Source organism: Phaseolus vulgaris, chromosome 11, assembly GCF_000499845.2.
Source record: "Phaseolus vulgaris cultivar G19833 chromosome 11, P. vulgaris v2.0, whole genome shotgun sequence".
In the NCBI taxonomy this organism is placed as follows: Eukaryota; Viridiplantae; Streptophyta; class Magnoliopsida; order Fabales; family Fabaceae; genus Phaseolus; species Phaseolus vulgaris.
In genome coordinates, this window is record NC_023749.2 from 5,352,638 (window position 1) to 5,376,453 (window position 23,816).

General features: G+C 28.7%; 2 protein-coding genes and 1 non-coding gene across 4 annotated transcripts; 2 read left to right on the forward strand and 1 right to left on the reverse strand.

Annotated features, from left to right (window-relative positions):
* Positions 1–4,826: 4,826 nt before the first annotated feature.
* On the forward strand, positions 4,827–7,905 carry LOC137828077 (nucleolar GTP-binding protein 1-like). 2 transcript variants are annotated; one of them, XM_068634497.1, is made up of 3 exons: positions 4,827–5,033; positions 5,377–7,433; positions 7,700–7,905. In XM_068634497.1, exon 2 carries the CDS (start codon positions 5,395–5,397, stop codon positions 7,426–7,428), a length of 2,034 nt encoding a protein of 677 aa, XP_068490598.1. In that variant the 5' UTR covers positions 4,827–5,033; positions 5,377–5,394; the 3' UTR covers positions 7,429–7,433; positions 7,700–7,905. The 2 variants fall into 2 exon arrangements, with proteins under 2 accessions (XP_068490598.1, XP_068490602.1); XM_068634501.1 differs by having other exon boundaries at positions 4,855–5,033; positions 5,381–7,433.
* Positions 7,906–14,966: 7,061 nt separating this feature from the next.
* Positions 14,967–17,415, forward strand: LOC137832116 (transcription factor MYB46-like). Its single transcript, XM_068640127.1, has 2 exons — positions 14,967–15,311; positions 16,293–17,415. The coding sequence occupies exons 1-2, from the start codon at positions 15,031–15,033 to the stop codon at positions 16,993–16,995; spliced, it is 984 nt and encodes a 327-aa protein (XP_068496228.1). The 5' UTR covers positions 14,967–15,030; the 3' UTR covers positions 16,996–17,415.
* A 3,609-nt stretch (positions 17,416–21,024) lies between these two features.
* On the reverse strand, positions 21,025–21,106 carry TRNAS-GCU (transfer RNA serine (anticodon GCU)). The gene has a single exon. It is a non-coding gene; the product is annotated as a tRNA-Ser (tRNA).
* Between the last annotated feature and the right edge of the window lie 2,710 nt (positions 21,107–23,816).

Sequence of the window (23,816 nt, forward strand, 5' to 3'; positions counted from 1 at the left end):
CACCGGTGGTTTTTTACCTCTATTTAAAGGGGTTTTCTACCTAAAAATTCTGGTATCATTCTCACTTTACTTGTTACTTTAATTTCTCATAATCTTTGCTTGAAATTATCACGCTTCCGCACACGATATCCCTACAGGAACACATAGAATTTTAGCTTTATACTATTAATTTACTTTAATATTTATATAGTTTTAGTTTTAGACTATTAATAGATATGAATAAGAGATTTGTTTCTGGGTTGTAATTGAAATCAATATACAGGTGTGTGTAATGAGTAATTTGTCTATCAGTAACAGTTAAAATATTGAATTTTATCAGTAAATAAAAGTTTAATTGTAAGTTAGGAAAAGCTAATAAATATTATCGATTAGTTACACTTTTTTTTTCAATTGAAGTTTTATTTGAAAAGAAAGAAGAAATTATGCCGTAATTTTGAATATATATATATATATATATATATATATATATAATAAGATAATAGTCATTATTAATTATTATAAAATTTTAAAAGAGTGGTTATAAACATACTTCAACATATTTTCATATGCTTACATGAGAAAGAAGGTTTGGAGTAATATACTATTTAGTGTGTGCTTTATTGAGTTAATATTATTTTATTTTTAACATAATTAGAAAACTAAATTATTATAAAAATGAAATCATAAAATTAATATTATTGTAATATATTTTTATCATCCTACCTTTTTCTTTTTATCATCGTCTCTTGTTCTTTATATTTTATAAGAATTTGCATTTCATTATCTCTCGTCAACTTTCACTAATATGTATTATTTTATTGACATTTTCATCGTTCTCTTTTCTCCTTTTCACTATTGTGTATTGATCTTCAAAATATGTTTTCAAAATATAATTTTTCTAGAATTTTTATTTCTCTCATCAACCTTCAATGATCCAAAATCAAAGTCTCGACTTAAAAAAAAAAAATATTTTAAAAACCAAAGTTGTATAATGGAATAGATGGATTTTAGATAAAAATACCTTTTGTCAATTGATGGACAGTATGTTGATATATCAACACATGAACTAATGTGATTATGCGAGATCAATTATCATGCAAAATATCCAAAAAGGTAATTTAGCAAAACAAACAAATTAACACATAATACCAACCTACACAATTTCCATTTAATCTATTTGATAAAGCTTATCACTACATAATATCATATATGTGTTTTTTTTAAGAATCATCATCTTGTTAAAAAAGATTGGAAAACTTAATTAATTTTGTAAATATAAGAATAACATAATCCGTAAAGACTCGCATTTGTGATAGTCATGTGTTTATGGACAACTGAAAAGTTCTACCAAGTACCACAATTTTAATTTTATGAAAAAAAAATTATAAAAATCAAGAATAAGCAATAGAATTGTGTTACAAGTGTCATATTGGTCAGATACTACTTTAACCAAGACTTTAACCAATAATTAATGTAATAAAAAACTTGAATTGAGTTAATTGAAAAAAAATAGAATCTCATGTTTCCCGTAATGTTCTCTCATTGCTTTATGTTTATGCTAGACCTAATCATTCTCATATAGTACTTCCATATGATACAATTGTGGTTCACATGAGGTCTCTAACCAACAATTATGCTTATTTAACCAATTTTTTTAACTTGTTCAACCAATATTTTTGGTCCACATACACAAATATATTGATAATTGATTTTTCATGTGACAGTAAGGTTAATAATGACTATGAGGATTCTTCATGTGACAACGAGGGTGGTAATGACTATGAAAAATAACTACCATACAAATTGCATTTTAAATCTAGAGGCAATATGCAACACCTAAAGTCACATGTTATTTGTAGTTTCCAACTAAGATAAAATATGAAATAAATAATTATTAACACAAAATAGTAAAGTATTAACCTTTAACGAAGGTGACAAAGGATAACATATATCACAAATAACAAGTGCATGCATCATGGTTGAAGGTGTGGAGAGACTCCATAAGGGTGAACGACAAAGTTATGTTGATAAAACATATCGTTAAGACTCACATTGTCCTTAGAAAGTGAAAAAGGTGGTTAAAGTAAGGTAAATAAGGCTTTTGACCAATGAGGAGGAATGAAGATGCATTGAGGAAAAAAATGAGATATTTTTTTACCAATGAGAAGACACGAAAACATGAGGAGAAGTAAAAAGACAACACAACATAACTAGAAGAAGTTAATCCAAATACCATAACAAACTTGTCCATCTTTTATTTTGTTAACAGTAAAAAAAATGATACCAATAATGTATAAAGTGAATATATGCCACATGTGTATTTAATTTTCCTCGTTAAAAAAACTTAAATAGTTGATTCAATATAACAAGTATTAACATATTTCATTGTTAGTACACTAAGGAAAAATTACATTCTCATTACAATTTTTTTTATTGCATTAATTTTGTTTGAAATTTGTTAGTGGTTGAAATAACTAAACACGTGTTTGGTATTTAGATTTGTTAGGTGTATTTATTAAAGAAAAACATTAACATTAAATAACTTTATATATATTTAAATTTGAAATAAGTATTTTATCTTTTGTTTTTTGACTTGTAAATTTAAGCAAGTAAGCATCACAGTTTGGGTAAAACTTGTAGCAGAAGGTCAGTTGCTCCTTTGACAGGCGTAAGAAAATAAGGCAAAGATCGTTCTTTGCGGTGACTTTGAGAGAAGAGACATAAACAGGCAAAAACGTAGTTTCAGAGAGAGCTTAAGAGAGAAGTGATAAGAGTGTAGTCGCGGAATACATATGGCATAGAGTGAGGATGAGAGAGAATAACGAAACGGTAAACAATAGTGTGAAACGGGAACTCTTCTTAGTGCATCAGGCGTGCTTAGAGAGAGCCACAATTTGGTGCTCATTGATTGACACATATAAGATTTCCTTTTGTGGTATAAAATCATGTCGAATTATTTTTGTGCAAAAATTGTGATAGTGACACGTGTTGAAAGTTACCTTAAGATTGAGTTTCATTTGTATTATAAAATTATGAAATAAGTACATTGAGTTAAAAGAATTTAACATTTTAATATATAAATACATAAGTAATAATAATAAAACAGGAGAAAACATTATTAAATGTTTTTTTTAAATATATATTTATTTGTGTATTAAAGAGTAAAATACATGATGTATATATAAGAAAAAAAACTATAACCTAACCGAAACCGAAAATGAAAATTGCGTCAAACAAACAAAATCCAATAATTAAAAAAAAAACTAAATATGTTAACAATAAATCATATTATAATAATAAAACCTATATCAAATAAATATAAAATAATATTTTAAAAGATTTGTTCGAAATCACTCTACATTTTGAGCTTGAAAAATTGTGTTCTTTTATTGCATGAATTTTTAATAACAATATAATAAATCCAAAAAACTATAACCTAACTGAAACAGAAAATGAAAGTTGCGTCAAACAAAAAAAATCCAATAATTAAAAAAAACTAAATATGTTAACAATAGATCATATTATAATAATAAAGCCAACATCAAATAAATATAAAATAATATTTTAAAAGATTTGCTCGAAATCACTCTGCATTTTGAGTTTGAAAAATTGTGTTCTTTTATTGCATGAATTTTTAATAACAATATAATAAATCCAAAAAACTATAACCTAACTGAAAAAGAAAATGAAAGTTACGTCAAACAAACAAAATCTAATAATTAAAAAAAAAATATGTTAACAATAATCGTATTATTATAGTAAAGCCTATATCAAATAAATATAAAATAATATTTCAAAAGATTTGTTCGAAATCACTTTGCATTTTGAACTTGAAAAACTGTGTTATTTTATTGCATGAATTTTTAATAACAATATAATAAATCCAAAAAACTATAACCTAACTGAAACAAAAAAATGAAGTTGCGTCAAACAAACAAAATCCAATAATTAAAAAAAAACTAAATATGTTAACAATAAATCATATTATAATAATAAAGCCTATATCAAATAAATATAAAATAATATTTCAAAATATTTGCTCGAAATCACTATGCATTTTGAACTTGAAAAATTGTGTTTTTTTATTGCATGAATTTTTAATAATAATATAATAAATCCAAAAAACTATAACCTAACTGAAACAGAAATGAAAGTTGCGTCAAACAAACAAAATTCAATAATTAAAAAAAAAATTAAATATGTTAACAATAAATCATATTATAATAATAAAACCTATATCAAATAAATATAAAATAATATTTCAAAAGATTTGTTCAAAATCACTGCATTTTGAGCTTGAAAAATTGTGTTCATTTATTGCATGAATTTTTAATAACAATATAATATATAGGATCAAGGTCATATTTTTTAAAGAAGGGTAAGACTATTATGTTTGCATTAAATTATGTTTTATCTTTTTATTAAAAAATAAATAAATAAGAGAGTAAAACAAGATTTCTCGAACCCAGATAAAATATATTTAGTTTCTTTAAAATTTTCAATAAATTATGAGTGTAATTTTTGTACTATTAACTATTTTTATTTTTTTACATTATCTATCTATAAAAGAGAAATAATACTAAATATTATAATAATAAATATCACATTATCAATGAACTAAAAATCATCTCAAATATTCCTTTGAAATTATTATCATAAAAGTATGAGAAAAAATTTCAAACACTCCTCTTATTTTTTTAATAAATTATCATAAACATACAAAAAAACCATATTTATAATAATAATTAAAATTAAAAATATTTATTACACATTATATTCTAATTAAAAGATTTATCATGATTTACTAATACTATTAAAAAAGTTTGGGCTGATACTAATGTAAATTTAAACTGGGCCAGGTTGATCCAGTTTTCCATTGCAACCCAACCCACGAAGTGCCACCTTCTTCAAAATAAAACCCTCGTTCTACCCTGAGCATATGTTTGAGCTGTCTGCAGCCTCCAACCAAAACAGAGTCTATAAGATCGATAGCATAGCCGCAAAACCTTCGCTGCCGTATACAACACAAACCCTAGAAGCGAACGTGTTTTACGGTATGTCTGTTCTTGCTAAGTATCCGTCACTCGCGTAATCGCGCCGTTTTCCATATTGTTAATTTCTCAGGATTGTTCATGGGATCTTACGTTTAAATGTTCGATTGAGTTTAGTATGTGTTTTCTTTTAGGTTTTTTAAGATTCGTTTATAGCTGTTATTATATGTTTTAAATTTGATTATGTTCGATTAAATTGTATAATTGTATATTCAGCATATAATCCACATGTAGTGTTGCTTTCTGAATGAAAATTGATGTTTGTCTTACCCATGTTTTGTTTAACATTTGTAGCTTGATTCAGCGTTTTTTTTTTTATATTTCTGTTATAATTTTTTTGTGGCAGGAAGGTTGATAGGGTGCGATGGTTCAGTATAATTTTAAGAAGATTACTGTGGTGCCAAATGGGAAGGATTTCGTTGATATCATCCTCTCTCGCACCCAGCGACAGACACCGACTGTTGTGCACAAGGGATATGCAATTTCGCGGCTTCGTCAATTCTACATGCGCAAGGTGAAGTACACTCAGCAGAATTTTTATGATAAGCTCTCTACCATAATTGATGAGTTCCCCCGGCTTGATGATATTCATCCTTTCTATGGGGATCTCCTCCATGTGCTCTACAACAAAGACCATTACAAGCTTGCACTTGGACAAATCAACACTGCTAGGAATCTTATTAGTAAGATTGCCAAAGACTATGTGAAATTGCTGAAGTATGGTGACTCACTGTATCGGTGCAAGTGTCTTAAGGTGGCTGCTCTTGGCCGCATGTGCACTGTGCTCAAGAGGATTGGCCCGAGTTTGGCTTATCTAGAGCAGGTCAGACAGCACATGGCTAGGCTCCCTTCGATTGATCCTAATACAAGGACTGTCTTGATCTGTGGATATCCAAATGTTGGCAAGAGCTCGTTCATTAACAAAATTACACGAGCTGATGTCGATGTCCAGCCCTATGCTTTCACTACAAAGTCTCTATTTGTAGGTCATACAGATTATAAATACCTGAGGTACCAAGTAATTGATACACCAGGGATTTTGGACAGGCCGTTTGAAGATCGTAATATTATTGAGATGTGCAGTATCACTGCTCTAGCACATTTGAGAGCGGCAATATTGTTTTTCTTGGACATTTCTGGGTCTTGTGGGTACAGTATTGCTCAGCAGGCAGCTCTGTTTCACAGCATTAAGTCCTTGTTTTTGAACAAGCCACTGATAATAGTTTGCAACAAGACTGACTTGCAACCACTGGATGGGTTATCCGAGGAAGATATGAAGTTGGTCATGGAGATGAAAGCTGAAGCTATGAAGACTATAGTTGGTCAAGGAGGTGAGGCAACAAATGAAGACAGTGTATTGTTGACCATGAGCACTTTGACAGAAGAAGGGGTAATTGCTGTAAAAAATGCAGCATGTGACAGGTTATTGAATCAGAGGGTAGAAGTAAAGATGAAATCAAAGAAAATGAATGACTGCTTGAATAGGTTTCATGTTGCAGTACCAAAGCCTCGTGACCAGAAGGAAAGACCATCATGTATTCCTGCAGCAGTTTTAGAAGCTAAAGCTAAGGAAGCAGCTGAGAAGGAAAAGAGAAAAACTGAAAAGGAACTGGAGGATGAGAATGGTGGGGCTGGTGTATACTCAATGAATTTGAGAAAGAATTACATTTTAGCCAATGATGAATGGAAAGAGGATATACTGCCTGAAATCTTGGATGGACACAATGTTTATGATTTCATTGATCCTGATATTCTGCATAGGGTTGAAGAGTTGGAAAGAGAAGAAGGGATGAGGGAGGCAGAAGTTGAGGATGATGATTTTGAGATTGATGGAACTGAGTTGACTCCTGAACAGCAAGAGGCTTTAGCTGAGATTAGGAAAAAGAAAAGCTTGCTCATCCAGCAGCACAGGATTAAAAAGAGCAATGCGGAGAACAGGCCAACTGTTCCTAGGAAGTTTGACAAGGACAAACAGTTCACATCAGAGAGAATGGGAAGACAGCTGTCATCTTTGGGGCTTGATCCCACTTTGGCAATTAAGAGAATGCGCAGCAGATCTGTTTCTACTAGAGGACGGAAAAGGGATAGATCACCTGCAAGAAGTGCAGATGGCCGAGATGGTATGGATATTGATGGTGATACACCTAGCAAAAAACAGCGACTGAGTAGATCACTGTCACGGTCTAGGTCATTGTCACGCCCACCACATGAAGTTGTGCCCGGTGAAGGCTTGAGGGATTCTGCTCAAAAGATCAAGGCAATTAAACTTGCAAAGAAATCTGTCAAGAAGAGAAACAAGGATGCCCGTCGTGGAGAAGCTGATAGAGTCATACCTACTCTGAAGCCCAAGCACTTATATTCTGGGAAGCGCTCCTCTGGAAAAACTGATAGACGCTAAGACAGGTATGTGTTTTGTTTGGGCATCGTGCCTTATTTATCATGTTTGAAGTTTCACTAATTGCTCATGTTTCAAGCCCTTGAATGCTGATTTTTGTCTGATGAGTACTCACCTTTTTTATTGGTTCATAGGAATTGAATAGTAGCTGATTTTTCTTGTTAGACATTTTAGATTGACCTAATATAATATATATATATATATACATGTTTTGTTTTTTTTGGAAGATTGATTTCAGTATTCGCAACTCACCCAGATTAAATTTTCTCTGCAGGTGATGCAGTTTTTTGCAATTTAAAGACATTTGTTGGCATTCTCCCGCAGTTGCCTAAAGTTTTGTTATTTTATTTAGTGTTTTTTGTTGGGAGTTTAAGGTGCCATGATGGCAACCAAGTTAAGTTTTACTTTATACTGTTTTTTCCATTATTATTAAACTTGCTATTCTATAAGTTGCAAAATTATAGCTTCCTTTGTTGCTAATTATTTATTTAGTTCAATTTTGGAGATATCTGTGAATGAGGTGCTGTTTGAATTGTTTGAGTCGCAACAGAGTTCTGTTTCATATGTATTTGCATGCTTGGAAACAATTGAGCTTCTGTTTCGTATGCTTCAACCATAAGTGCTGCCATTGGAAATTAGTTTCTTCTAGTTTAATGAGTCGTTCAACTAAAATTGCGTATGTGTGTGGTTATTCTGTTCTAGTCTTGCAGAGACTGGAACTAGTACAAAAATGTGTTTTGATGTGGACAATTTTATTACAAACTCGTTCATAGGATAGGATAACACCTTGTTTTTGTCGAGAAAGGGGGGATGAACTGTTGGAGACCAATTGATGTCAGTTTAATCCCAGCAGCACTCGTTATCAGAAGAAGTGATTAGAGTTCAAAATGACTAGATTATCGAAACATGTTAATCGTTATTGTTTGTTGGAAAATAGGGTGGTAAACGGAGAGAGGTGAAAATTATATAGCTAGGAAAGGAACTTGAGTATTCCTAATTTATAGTCCCAATTTTTACATATCAACGGAAGCCAACATAAGTTTGTTTTGTTACAAATGTACAAATGTGCTTTTTAAGATTCTTGGAAGTAACGTTCTATGAAATTGTTAAACCATAATGTAAGAACATAAAATTGTTCTTGTTACAGATGTGCTTTGGTCTGGTTAACTTTTTTTCTCAAATGATATTTTTCATTTAGCTTTTTTATTTATTTATATTAATGTTATTTATATAAAGTATTTATCGACTATGTCAATCTTTAATTTTTCTCCAATAATTTAGTTGACCATTTCTTAAAGGTTTTTTTTTCTCCAATCATATATTTTATTTACTCTGTTCATTACAATTTTACTTTATAAAATTATTAAATATATATTTCTAAAAATATCTAAGTAATTTTATGTCATTCTTAATTTGGTTCAATAATTGAGACGATTTGATAAGAACCAAGTTTAATGAAAATAATGTGAGATTCATTAGTTTTTTTTTCAAGTTTTACTTTTGTTATAATAAATAAACAAAAATAATATTTTTTTTATATTTTAAATCAAATAACTTTAGAAAATTAGTTTTCACTTTATTACTCTTCAACTAACCTTTACTTTTGTATATTACTCTTCTCCCTATTTGTTTTATTTTTACCAATCAAAACATTATAGGATTTGAATAGAGAAAATAAAAAACAGAGTATCGTTTTGTGACCTTTTTTTGGAAAATTATTTTTAAAAAATAAAATGAAGGAATAAATGAAAAAAATTTATAATGTATTAGGAACACGAATTTAATAAACTAATTTTATATTAAAATTTGACTTTAACAGTGACAACTAGAAAAGTAACTGTAAATGTAAGATTAAAAATTTATCTTTGTTGTTAAAATAAAATATATGATTAAATTATTTTATACCTAAAAATTTAACATTGTAAAAATATGTTACAAATTTTCACACATATTTTTCATAACTAATTTTTTTAAATTATTAAATTTTTAATAAATATAAATCTTAAATTATTTAATGTCATACTTATATAAAAATATGAAATAATAAATTTTTTAAATTATTCTAAATCTTAAATAATACAAAATTCTAAATTATTTAATGTTCTATTTAAATAAAGATTTAAAATAAATAAAATTATTAAATTATTAAAATAATTAAATAAATACAAATCTTAAATTATTCAATGTCTTATTTAAATAAAAATTATCAATAAATAAGATTTTAAATTATTCAAAATTCAAATAAATACAAATCCTAAATTATTTCTATTTAAATACAATTTTGAAATAAAAAAATCCTAAATTATTTAACATTATAAATAAATACAAATCTAAATTATTTAATGTCCTATTTAAATAAAAAATTTAAATAAATACAAATTCTAAATTATTTAATGTTCTATTTTGAATAAAAATTTAAAATAAATAATTTTTTAAAATTATTGAAAATTATGTATAAACAAAGATCTAAATTATTTAATGTTCTATTTAAATAAAAATCTGAAATAAATAATTTTTTAATTTATTAAAAAATCTAAATAAATACAATGAAAATTATTTAATGTATTATTTAAATAAAAATATTAAATAAATAAAAATCCTAAATTATTAAAAAAATTCTAAATAAAGATAAATTAGAAATAAATAAAATTCCTAAATTATTAATTTTTTTAACTAAATACAAATCTAAAATATTTAATGTCTTATTTAAATAAAAATCTGAAATAAATAAAATTCCTAAATTATTTAAATTTTTAAATAAATACAAACCTAAATTATTTAAATAAAAATTTGAAATAAATAAAATTTGTAAATTATTGAATTTTTTAAATAACTATGAATCTAAATTATTTAATGTCTCATTTAAATAAAAATATGAAATAAATAAATTATTCAAAATTCTAAATAAATATAAATCTAAATTATTTAATATAAAAAATATGAAAAACCAACCCATAATCGATTATGTGAGAAGAGATAATCGATTATCCCATAAATTTACACACAAAATCGATTATCTTGTGACCAACATTGATTGTCCACTCAAATTTCACACAAAATTGATTCTCATATGCTCCAACATCGATTTTCACTTAAAATTCACACATAATCGATTCTCATGTGCTCCAACATCGATTATTTCTTATTAAAAATATATATAAAATATTACAATTTGACGTGACTTTCTTCACAAATCTTCACCATCTTGTGTAGACTGTGTTTTGAGTTTTTTTTTGTATTTCCACGCCTCCAAATCAGTACAAATTCATGGATGCAAACGTGAATGATCAATACAAATCCATGTTGATGAACAATATTTACCCGGATTCAAATACACTCTAAAGGATCAAAGAGTAAAAGTAAAAAACTTTGTATATTACCAATATGATAAAATTTCCGTACCTTTTTATGATAAAAATATTTATAACTAAAAAAATAGTTAAATTTTTTTATGTCAAAGTTATAAAAAGAGTGTATGCTTTAGAGTGAGTTGTTATAGTAGAAATAAGATTTTGATTGTTCTTTCTTGAATGTTTTTTTTAGTTGTGGGTTTGAAGGGTTGTCATTGGTTTTGTCGCAATAATTATCTTGCCGTTCCCTCTAATGTGTTTTTTTTACTCTTGTAAGGCTTTTATCTCTTTGAATATATAAGTCATTTCTTTTTGGGAGATGGTCATTTGATTATTTGAACAAATAATAACAAGATTAGAATAATTGATACTTAAGGTTTAAATTAAATAATAAAATAAAATATATTCAATATAGACTTTCATATCTATTGTCTAGTACTTGAGTTTCAACATGTTGGTAATATAAAAAATAGTTTTAAATTTTTTAAACTTGTCACAACACTCATGATTGGTTCCAAATCTTTCTTCCACCGATCAAGCACTTTGAATATATGTGAATTTTGGGTCCAGTAAAGAGAAAAGTCCTTTAACTGATTAGGGTTATCGCTCGGAGTTCGAATTTTAAAAAAATGATCTTTAAAACATTTGAAATAGGAATAAGAGACATTGATAGCTAACCCTATTTAAGGATAGGTTGTTTTTTAGTTGTTAACATTTTTTTTTTTTAAGTTTTATTTATTTGGTCCAACTTTTTTTTTTTCTGTTTTAGCTAGATCTTAATTTTTTTTTTTATATATATACCATGTATTTTATTCTCAAGTAGACAAGTTATTGAATTTTCTTTTCTCTACTTTTCTCTCTTTTACATTTAAGTCATTATCTCTTTTTCCTTTGCAATTAGATTTCATCAAAACCTTTCTTTCTTTATTGTGATTACGTGCTTTCCATTGAAGCACTACATCAGATCAGAAATATTCATCTTCATTAATTATTATAATAATAGTATGAAAAGACATATTCATACCTTCTCAAAATAATCTCTAGTCTATGGCGATTTTGGTGTAAATATATGGGTCATCCAACCAAGACTCAAAAACACCACACTAGTGAAAAAAAAGGGCTTTCTTCTGGTCGTTTAACCATAATAGTATCTAGGAGATGCACTGAATTTGATATTCATTATTCATAATTGACACCTACCATCATCTTTTTCTGCGTCTTGTTTGTTTGTAGCTGTGTGTTATCAGAATCATGTATCCTAAGAAAACATTCCCCGTATCATATGTCCACTGCCTTAGGAGATAGCTATAGTCCGTTGCTATGGTGGTTGCACTTTCTTAATTTATTGCTAGGTTTTTAATGGCAAGTTTGTTGTTGGTAGGACCCCTCCTCTCATCTAACTAAAGTCATGCTTGCTTATTTATGAGGTAATCAACATGAACAGTGCAAAGCTTTGGCTAAAACATGCAGTACTCAGAAAGCATGGAAAAGCTCAACCCTTCACATTTTCACAACTTCTATCACTAAATTTAGCTATCTAGCTAGAGTCTGTGTACGTAAGTATGTGAAGCATATTCAAACACGGATTAAGACATTACGTTCATGTTTTTGGCTTGCTTGTTTCTCTGGTCGTTCTCTACTTTCATTAATTATACTTTTCTACACTTTATTTTTATTGATTAAGGATGCATTTCGAAGCAACTTGAAAATGGGCCATTTCTTATGATGTGATTTTGTGTGAGGGTTTTGCGATTTGTGGACACGAACCCTTACGCATATTCTCTAGACCCTGCACTATTATGCTAAAACTGCGATTAATCATTATATTATTTGAAGTCAAAGCAATATGATGTGTTGTTAACGACATAAATTGGAACTGTGAGGTGGAAAAATTGATTTTTTTTTTCTACCTACACCCAAGCAAATATCCCTTGCTACATTTCTTATACCGAGCGAATCTCTAGCCACTTTCATAGTTTCATAAACACATGATTTTGTGACAGAAATGTATGATCCACCCACTTTGGTCCCTCTGGGGGATGCTAATTTGTTTAAATTGATTGCTTCTTTTAACTTTTTTACTTGTACTATTTCTGCAACTTTTTGGCAATCTTTCAAGCCTTTTGAGTTTGTAGAACTTGTATAGGGTTGTTACAAACAAAAACTTACTATGAAAAAGAACAATCATAATAAATGTGTACAGAATGAGACTATAGAAAGGGTAGCCATTATCCCTATTCCAATTGGATCTCCTTTCCTCGTGCAGAAAGTGGGTCTCTACTTTATCCCTACACACTGAAAAGATTTTGGTTGTTTTTGTTTGATGCATTGCAATTAACTTAGTGCTCACACCAGTTACGCAGCTAGCAATTTATCTTTCTATGGTTCTTCCAATCATCCAATGAGCTTTTGAGAAGTGTTTAGGCTCCTACATGCTCCACCACTTTAACTACCACAAGTCCTCTCAGGATGGTTTTCCTTCAAGTTTTGATTTTAAAATAAGGAAAATGATTTAACTAATTAACCCTCATCGCTAAGATATTATCACAGGTACGTCAGCAGAATGTTATATTATAACCTCCAAATCAAAACAGGTAAAATTTGGGGTCTCCATGTCAACTTGTTTTGAAGGTTGTAATGTTAATTAGTTTATTATATAATTAAGGAAACTGCTATATTGTCCATATATGTATCAATGTTGTCCTTGCTGCTTTAAAAAGATGGTCCAAAAAGTCAATTATCTGTTGCACCATTTCTTTCTTCTTTTTCTAGCATGATTCACCTTTATGTGGAGGAATATGCATGACAAAATCAAAGAAGGCTAAAGTGAACACTTCCTTCATTTGCAATTTACTAATCTCCATCTTTTCGTTTACTATTAATGAAAGTCAGCATTTCTCTGCAAAAATAGTAACACCTTGCCTCTCTATATCTGTTACTCAACCATTGCTGGTAATCCGCAGAGACTCACCTTGCCATCCTCGCTAGGAGTTTTTTCCAGTAGCTTTATAATCATAATTTTTTATACCCTATGGTGAAATTTTGAAGTATTTTTACAAGTTTCAGTCTCTTTATCTGATATTTAATAACACTTGAAGTTTTTTCTTTTTCTTTTTCAATAGTGTATTATGCAAGAATGAAACTTAAGCTTAGTAGCTTGTGGCCAACTAATTGTCATTGGGTCCCTTGCTAGGACGTTTATAAACAACATAATTAAATATATTATTCACGAATCTTTATTTCTATTTGGTTGGTGAAAGTAACAGCTAACATAGTATTGTCCTAAACTCAATTAAGATCAAACTCACTTCTATCAGATCATCAAACGGCACTGATAAAATCTTCCCTCATCAGCTGATTAATTATCATTGATTCATGCTGATGTTAGCGTATATCCAGTGTTTTTTGTACGAGATGCTTTGAAGGGTGAATGCTTTTACATATATATATATATATATATATATATATATATATATATATATAGAGAGAGAGAGAGAGAGAGAGAGAGGTGAAGAAACTTACAAATTCTTCTTTTGTCGCTTTTGACGAATGTTCAAAAGCGTATAAAACATATATATGTTCGTACATATATTGAGTCTGTTTTACTTCTTTTTGTGTAATAATGAAACTTAGGCATGTGGATGTTATGCAGAAAAAAGAATTAAAAATAAAAGTTACATGCATTATTTCCCAGGATGTGCCGTCATATATAAACCTTTGTTTTATAATATCTTGAAGAACACGTGTGGGGGTAGAGAGGAAGAGATTATGTGAAGTGGAAGCAAATATATTGGCTTGGTTATAAAACAAAGTTGCTTGTATCTACATTTTTATTTATTCATTTATATATTTTGGGTGCGTATGTGTGTGTGGCACCCTATGGTTCACGTATGATGACTACCTTGTGAGTGAAGAAAAAATTAGAAAAGAAAAAAGACAAGGCCATGGAGTCAAAGACAAGAAGACACCCATCTTTCTCAATCTCTCATGTCCCTCTCCAAACCGTTTTCTACTAGACTCATCAACCAATTCTCTCTCTCTCTCCCTCTCTCTCTCTCTCTGACTCTTCCCTATTTTGTAAGCAAACCCCACAACCATCACCATCATTATCATCATCATTCCCACCCTATGAAGCTTCTTTGTTATCTTTCTCCCTCTATAAATGCTTCTCTTATCTTACATCACACCCCTTGGAGAGGAAATTGGTCATCAGTGGAACACTGCTTCTGGGGTCTGGATCATATAGTAGTGTACAATGAGAAAGCCCGAGGTGTCTGGAAAAAACAACTCCAACATTAATTACAAGCTTAGAAAGGGGTTGTGGTCACCTGAAGAAGATGACAAGCTCATGAACTACATGCTAAACAGTGGACAAGGTTGTTGGAGCGATGTAGCCAGAAATGCTGGCCTTCAAAGGTGTGGCAAAAGTTGTCGCCTTCGATGGATCAATTACTTGAGGCCTGATCTCAAACGAGGTGCATTCTCTCCACAAGAAGAGGAACTCATTGTCCATTTGCATTCCCTTCTCGGAAACAGGTTCACCTACCCTTCCTTCTTTTGTACCATGTTCTCTCTCAAAAACTCATCCATTTTGCCATATTTAATTTGAACCGATCAAAGTATATATCATTAACATCACGAAGCAATAATAACTTTTATTGATTAACATATGCCATAATGCATTTTAAACTTGATTTTATTTGATCTTCAAGAACTCTGCCAGTACTTCTCTACATGTATTATGTATTTCTAAATCCAAACATACTTACACCAACGTGTATACATACACATATATCTCAAAATTTATCAAGCAAATCAAAGTTGTGTGTCTGACATGTTACACCCACTAGCTCCTTCTAACTTTAGCTATATTCTCTTTATTAGAAAGGTGGATAGAGGCATGATTAATGTTTGAAAATTATGTACTTGGTGCCACTGGATGAGGTTAATTTAAGTGAAATACATAATTTGAGAACCCAATGCCATGTGCCATATATTTTTCCTATAAAAATTGTATGTCTGTATCTAAAAGTATGCAAGAAAGTTCAGACATGCATATATACCATGCCCAACACTAACTATTTAAAACAGTAGTAATTATAAGAAACCTGGCATTTACAATAAGACCGAAGAGATTTTAAAATGGTTCTGTTGAGTCATTGGTTGTGAAATCTAGTTCTCCTTGTCTAAGATATGGCACCAATATTCAAAGTTAAAAAATACTTGCACAAACCATGCATTATAAATATATAACAGACATACATATTTATAAGTCTAGGCGGCTCCTTGTAGAGGACAAAAAGACAAATGAAAACAACATAGAAGCATTGCGATTGGTCTGTATTTGAACTTCGAGTTGAAGGCACTCCATAATTTGAATCACTTAATAAAAAACTATATATACATTAACCTCCATGAATTATAAACATGCACTGTTTTTATGGACACCCACCAAACTCAATTAGTTTGTGCTATGTACTAAGCTGACAAATATTCATTTGTGTTCCACTTTTAAAGATGGTCTCAAATAGCGGCGCGCTTACCTGGGAGAACTGACAATGAAATTAAGAATTTTTGGAATTCAACAATAAAGAAAAGACTCAAGAACTTGTCATCCAACACCTCACCAAATGGAAGCGAGTCGTCATATGACCCTAACAAAGACCTTAACATGGCAGGGTTTACTACTTCTAATACCCATCAAGATCAACTAGCTGATTTTATGCCTATGTTGAATTCATCATCTCCATCACCATCCATGCATGCCACAGTTCTCAATTCCATAATTGACAGGTTGCCTTTGCTAGATCATGGACAAAACATGCCAGTTTCTGGTGGATTCTTCAATGGCACAGAACCATATTTCTCATCGCAAAGTGGAGTTGATCACAAAGGTTTTTATTTGGAAAATGGAGGAGTATTTGGGAGTGTAAATATTGGGGCTGAAGGAGATATGTATGTTCCTCCTCTAGAGAGTGTAAGCACTACTTCTGACCATAACCTGAAAGTTGAGAGCACATGCAACACAGATACTAACAATAGTTACTTCGATGATATAAACAGTGTCATCCTTAATAACTGCAGCAACAAGAGAACTGAAAATAGGGCTGGGGTGGAGAATTTATTTCAAGAAGAGTTAACCATGGGAGAGTGGGACTTGGAGGAGTTGATGAAAGATGTTTCATCCTTTCCCTTTCTTGATTTTTCAAATATCCAATAAGTGTTCTCTCTTTCCCTTTTTCAAAGTCTTCAAAGGATCCCATTGGCTGCTAGCTAGTCATAATTGGAATCAGCACCTCCATCTCTCTCTCTCTTTATATATACATATGTCCATTCATATTAGATAAGCTTGGTGATCTCCTAAAAACCTTGTAATTTGTACCTTTGCCATTATATTCACTGATTAAAAAGGTACTTAGGTCGAAAATAAAAGTAAATCATGTATATCTGCAGGATTGGTGATCATGTGTAATTAAATTAGTCATGCAACTCGTCATCTTGATGGCATTGATGAGGTCACTTTTATCCGGGGATCCAAATGTAGTTATTTACAGCAATCTGTTATACTTGTGAATAGATTGTAAAACATTATTTTTCTGTTCAACTATTGAGTGGATAATAATACTAAGATATTGTTTACTGAGAGCTGCTTGTTGGTGCTAACAATAGTTCTTAAGTGTCTGTTAATTTTTCATATATCATATGCTTATAAATTTTCATTCCATTGGAATTATGCGATTAAGATCACAATGCGGAATGATTCTGCTCTTAGAATTTTGCAAGCAAACCATATGTCAAGCACGATCGATGATGAATGAATGATGGTTAATGGGTGCTTAGTCCACCAGTTTTCATTTAGTTTGTGGGTTTTCATGATATCATAATAAGAAAGTTAGTGTGATCGAATAAGCTGTTGAATTCAAATAGTAATTATAACTTGAGCTTTGGGTTTCAACTTTTGAAGATGGGTAAATGCAACTGTGATGAGAAACAATCAGTGGAAGGAGAATTTTGGCATTGTGTATGGCATAGTGTGAATTTAAAGCAACTTAATTTGAAATGACAAGTTGGCTTACCGACGAGAGACGATGGAGAAGGAGAGTGCCTTACGATATCATTTCTAATTGGAATATGAACGCCCCATGCCATAATTATCACGTGTGTTTCACAATTATTTTAACCTACAAACAATCAAAATCAATCATCATAACCAACAAAGCCTGGTACGGTAACAAACCTCATTGCTTCCAACATATCTTTTAACCTACAAATTAACGAAACTAAACTTTAGGTTATGCTAGCTCATGTGTCAATGAATAAGAAAACTCTCTTGTCATTAGTGTAACATTGAACTTTTTACTTAAAAAGGATACTTTATACATTTCACATCATATAATGAATCCATTTACATATCTTTCATATAGAAAATAAATTTTAACATTATAGAGTGTAAATTATATAGTATTTATTTTACACAAAACCTAATAAATCCACAATAAATAACATTTATATTTAATGAACTTTTCTTCTATGAGCAAAAAGAATAAATAAATAAAAATTACTTAAGAGGTGATATAACTCGTATACATGTCAACTACTCAACTCAAAGGACATATCCAATAACCTTATTCAAAACTACTAACTTACAACTAACAAAAGTACCTAAAAAATAATACCACCAAATCTACCTACTCAAATTGAAAATTATCATAGACATTAGAAGTAAACCAAGACCAAACTTTTAATTGAACCAAATAAAAGATCACACAATGATCAATCACTCCACCTTTAAAAATGTGTTATTCCTATGTCTCAAAATCTCACAAATGATTGCAACCCAAACACTTTTCCAAGTGACATTTACATAGTCTCAAACATTGTAAAAATTAAAATGTAAAAAATGTGAACCAAAATCAATATGATCTACCGATGTCACCCCAAGCTAAGCATAATACTAATTCCAAACCAACCAAGCTACTCTGCATTCAAAGAACAAGTGCTTAGTAGTCTCTTCTTCTTCCCGACACAAACAACAAGAAATACAATCAATTGTAACCCTCCTAACCAGATTTTCATTAAATGCAATCGAATTGTATATTTAATGAACGAAAAACAAATCTAAAAAACATAAGAGTGATGATAGTTAAAAGAGGATTTCAAAATATTTTTTATTCCGTAAAAAATAATATATTTATATATAAATAACACTTGTGGTGGTCCACCGATTACATCGCCCACCTAATTTTAAGTGAATTGTATGAGTGTTATATGCGATTTTGGTATACCATTCACATTTAGGTCTTAAGAAGTAAATTTTAGATCTAATTCAATTTTACAAAATCGACTTATGAGATTAGGTTTGTTCTCACTTATATATTATAAAATATTTGTATATCTATTCTAAAGGACGTGGCATCTCTAACATTCTGGCTATTATGTTTCTCCCCAACCATTGTACCACTACTCCTTTAATTATATACTTTGAATATATATATATATATATATATATATATATATATATATATATATAATGAGGAGAATTATATAATAGATTTGGAGAAAAAAATCCAATTATATAATAAATAAATCAAAATGTTGCAATCGTGTTTGTGAAAGAGATTGAAAGTAAAGTTTTTGGTGAGTGTGACAATAAAAAACCAATAAAAAAATGGTAAGAAGCGAAAAATAAGAGAAATAATTAATACATAAAAATGGAAAAATGTGTAATATATTTACACCTGTCAATTTATTGCCAACAATAATAATTGAAAATCAATCAATTTATTCCTACAATAACAAGTGAAAATCAAGCAATATATAGTTTCTTTTTTTATCGGCAACCAATATATAATATGTAGAACCAATATATCATATGATCTAATATTTATAGAAATAATGTCATTAGAACTTTTATTATTATAATAATTACGTAAAGACTATTATAGTTTAATTATATAATATAAATTTTTTATATATACTTAATTACTTGTTAAGGTGGTATAATTTTGTGAAATTTTGATCAAAATATCACACTTTTATTTCTTTCAATACGATATTCAAATATTTATCTAAATAACATATTATGCAAAATAATTATCCAAATAACACGTTTATTATAACAGTTCAGAATTCTATTCCATTTCGAAGTTGATTTTAATTTTTATTTAAAAATAAAGAAAATAATTGGTACTTTTAAGAAACAATTGTTTAAAAATTTTGTTTAGAAAATAATTTATTAAAACAATTATTTATAAAAATCATGATGTAGAATATAATAATTTAGAAAATAACTATTTACAAAAATATATTTTAAAATATATATTGTTTTATAATTTTATTCAAAATATTTATTTTAAAATAATATATTTATTTTAAAATTTGAAATTATATATCTTTTATTTTTAAATAAAAAAATTCAGTATGAAATCAAACTCTAAATTGTTACAGTAAAACATGTTATTTAAGTTATGATTTAAAGTAATATACTATTTTAGTAAATATTTGACAAAATATTCTAATTGTGCTTTTTTAATTTATAATTTTATCCCATAAGCAACACTGCAAATAATTCTAATGCTACATCTTACCAATTTTTCTAAGCATTAGCATTAGAAAAATTTCTAAATTTGCAGTGACGTTTTTTTTTAGTGTAATTATTGCATTAGAATTATGTTAGTGTCGATGTGACGCCTCCGGACACATTCAGAGAATGGCCTCAATGTATAATGTACCATTCGTCATTACCTTTTTCATTTAATTGCTACATATTAAGCTTAGGTAACGTCACATTCTTTTCAAAACTTTACTCAATTATATTAGCACAAAGTAATCACAATTTTTACCTTTTTCCGCTGACTTTCAAGCCCAACTTTCTCTATTAACTAAAAGATGAAAAACATGCTAAATTATTTTCATAAGACCATGAAAACAGAAGTAAAAACCATTTAATAATAAGTGTTATTTACTATGCAACAATAGTATTAAAAAAATTGCTGTATAGTTTTAATGTAGTATATAAAACATTTGTGTCAATATTCTTAAAACCGTAATGACCCTATGCAATTATTGCATAAAAAACTTGAACAAGAATTTTTTATGCCATAGAATTGTTTCGACAAACAAACATTTCCACGAAAAAAAATATAATGTTTTCACAATTTTTATTGAAATCTTACATCATATGTATTTGAGTAGGTGATGAAAATAGAGAGAGGTATAATAATTTTTTAAAAAAAACGTAAAATTGGATCGTCGCCTGAGAGATTCGAACTCTCGCGGGGAAACCCCATGTACTTAGCAGGCACACGCCTTAACCACTCGGCCAAAGCGACTTCGTTGAAGGCTTTTTCCATTTACTAGACTATAATAATATTTTATTACTTTCAAAATCTAAAATCTGAAAGAAGTTTCAAAAGTGGCTTTAGAACTTCAAGAATGTCAAAGGAAGACTGAGCCATTTTTTTTAAGTTTACATTATGAAGGATGTAAGTAGGTAGATTCCATTCCTCATAGAATTAATAAAACTAGAGAAGAAGAAAATGAATAAATGAAAAACCAGAGTACAAAAAAAAAAAATACACTTGAAGTTCATTTTGCGTTGCATGTACCATTTAGAAAGCATCCATAATACTATTGAAAATAGGGTTCATTAATATAAAATGCTTATAATAAAGTGGAAAAATACTATTGAACATGCTCGAAGATTCAGCCAAAGAATTACAACACCAGCTTAAGCAATAAACAGTTTTATGTATGCAGACCGAATTTCAAATCATTAAGGTTTTTTTGTTGTCATTTAAAAGGATGTTCTGTGACTGGCTTATTGGAGTGGTGACCACATGCTAGTTAGTGCTCATTGCTTTTTTTTTTTATGATGTATCGTGTTCAGAAACTATATATGACAAAGTTATTTATTTTATTTAAGGATATACAAGAGTAATACGAAATAAATAATATGTGAGAACATGACATGATGAGACCTGTTTGGATTTTTATCTTCTAATTTTTTCTAGAAGAGATAAAAGAAATTTGTTGTCTACAAGGGGTGGTGAGATGAATGAAGTATGGGAAATTAATTTATTATAAGAAATATTACAGAGAAAAAAAATGAAACCATAGATATAATAATTAGACAATTTTAAATTGTTAATGTAGCCAAATTTAAAGGTATGGTTTTATGCCTATCGTATTGAACACATAAAACAGAAAATCATTTGTATCAAGAGAAAGCCTCTAGGACCTAGGCCCAATAACTTTCCGCAGATACGATGTATAGACAGAAGCCCAGAAAATTAAAATAACACACACTATATGATGATAATATACATTAGAAAGGAAAAAAAAATCTAATGTTTTAAAATCTGTCTTTTAAATTTATTAATTTTCTTTCTTTCAAAGGTTTGAATTCTTTTGAATTATGTTGTATATTCTTTTTGTGAATTTTTCGTCGAAAGTTATAAATGATGAAAATTTTCGACTTTCTCGTCGATATAAAAAGTTAATCATTCACATGATGATGGAGATATTAATCTAAAGGAAAAAGATACGTTTAGAATGTTTAAAAAAATGAACTATTAAATTGGTATTTAATTAAAATATAAACTATTTTTTTATAAAATTAAAAAAAAAATTAAAATAGATTTATTGAAAAAATGGTTATCAAAGTATCTTAATTCTAACATAAATGATAAGGAATTGATGTGATAAGATGTCAATAGAGAACAAAACGTATAATAATGTAAAAATATGAAGATAAAATATAAATTATGAAAATATAAGAATAAATTATTTAAGATTGTGAAAATATAGAAACTAGATGTACAATAAATAAAATGGAAGCAAGAAAAATGTAAATGATGAAAATGATAAAAACAATGTTGACATTTCATGCATTTAGAATTCTCTTAATAATCTCAAACTGTAAATGTTACCTTCACACCTACAAAATCATGTAATTGTCAATCTATATCCCTTAGATCTTTATCTTGAAATTAAATTTTTATTTTTTGTAAAAAATTATTAACATTTAAAATAAACTATATCACAGTCTTGTAATTAATGTATTAAAAATATTTCATTATAAAATTTAATTGCGTAAAATAAATGCAAATAGTATAATAAATAATACTTGCACTATTAATAGTATACTAAGATAAAATTAGGAGTATTGGCACAGAAATATTTAAAAAAAAAAAGGCTATTTCAACCTCTGGAAGAACAGTTTTCTTAAACACTAGTCATACACTTCGTGAATAATGATAAGAAATTATTATGCTTGCTTACATAACACATAATAATTGATTATGCAAGCAAATGAAACACTTCAAATAATCTATCAGATCAATTATTTTATTCTTCTTCACTTTATATCATAATTATAGCATCAGACAATTATATGGGATAACATAGATATTGATTTTAAAATGCAGATATTTTAAGTTTAGCAGATTTAATGGCTGACATTGCATTAAACATTACTAAAAATTGGAGCTATATTAACAAATAATATTAGAGTGTTAATATATTTATTTATTGATTTAACATTTACAGCTTAATTATATAACTTATGGTGAAATGAAAAAATAAAGTTGGAATTCCTTATTTTTATTAATATTTAATTTAACAAAAGTTTAATATTTTTGAAAATTTGTCAATTTTTTTTTAAATATTTTTATTTAATAAATTAATTACTTCATAATTAATTAAATTTTAAATTTAATTTATACTCTTCCTTTTTTAAATATAAATAAGGTGATTTTGTAATTAATTGTATAATACAATTTTTTTTTTCTTTTTTCATCAATTAAAATATTTTTCTTTCCTTTCTTTTGTTTTCCACCTCAACCCCAATTCAAAATTAGTGTTAGTCCTTTAAAAAAGTTTCAACCACACTCAATATTATCTGTTACATTTGAAAGAGACAAAGAAAAAATGAAATGATTGTCCCATGAATGGCAAGTTTAATCAACATAGGCCAACTATGTTGTTGTACTTTTTTCGCACATTCCATGTGCATTGTGTCTTCGTTACTTGTATCTATCG

Excerpts from the sequence above, each read along its gene's own strand:
- LOC137832116 (XM_068640127.1), top strand. The coding sequence starts at position 15,031 with ATGAGAAAGCCCGAGGTGTCTGGAAAAAACAACTCCAACATTAATTAC. Across the intron at positions 15,312-16,292 it reads CATTCCCTTCTCGGAAACAG|ATGGTCTCAAATAGCGGCGC; the intron begins GTTCACCTACCC and ends CCACTTTTAAAG.
- LOC137828077 (XM_068634497.1), top strand. The coding sequence starts at position 5,395 with ATGGTTCAGTATAATTTTAAGAAGATTACTGTGGTGCCAAATGGGAAG.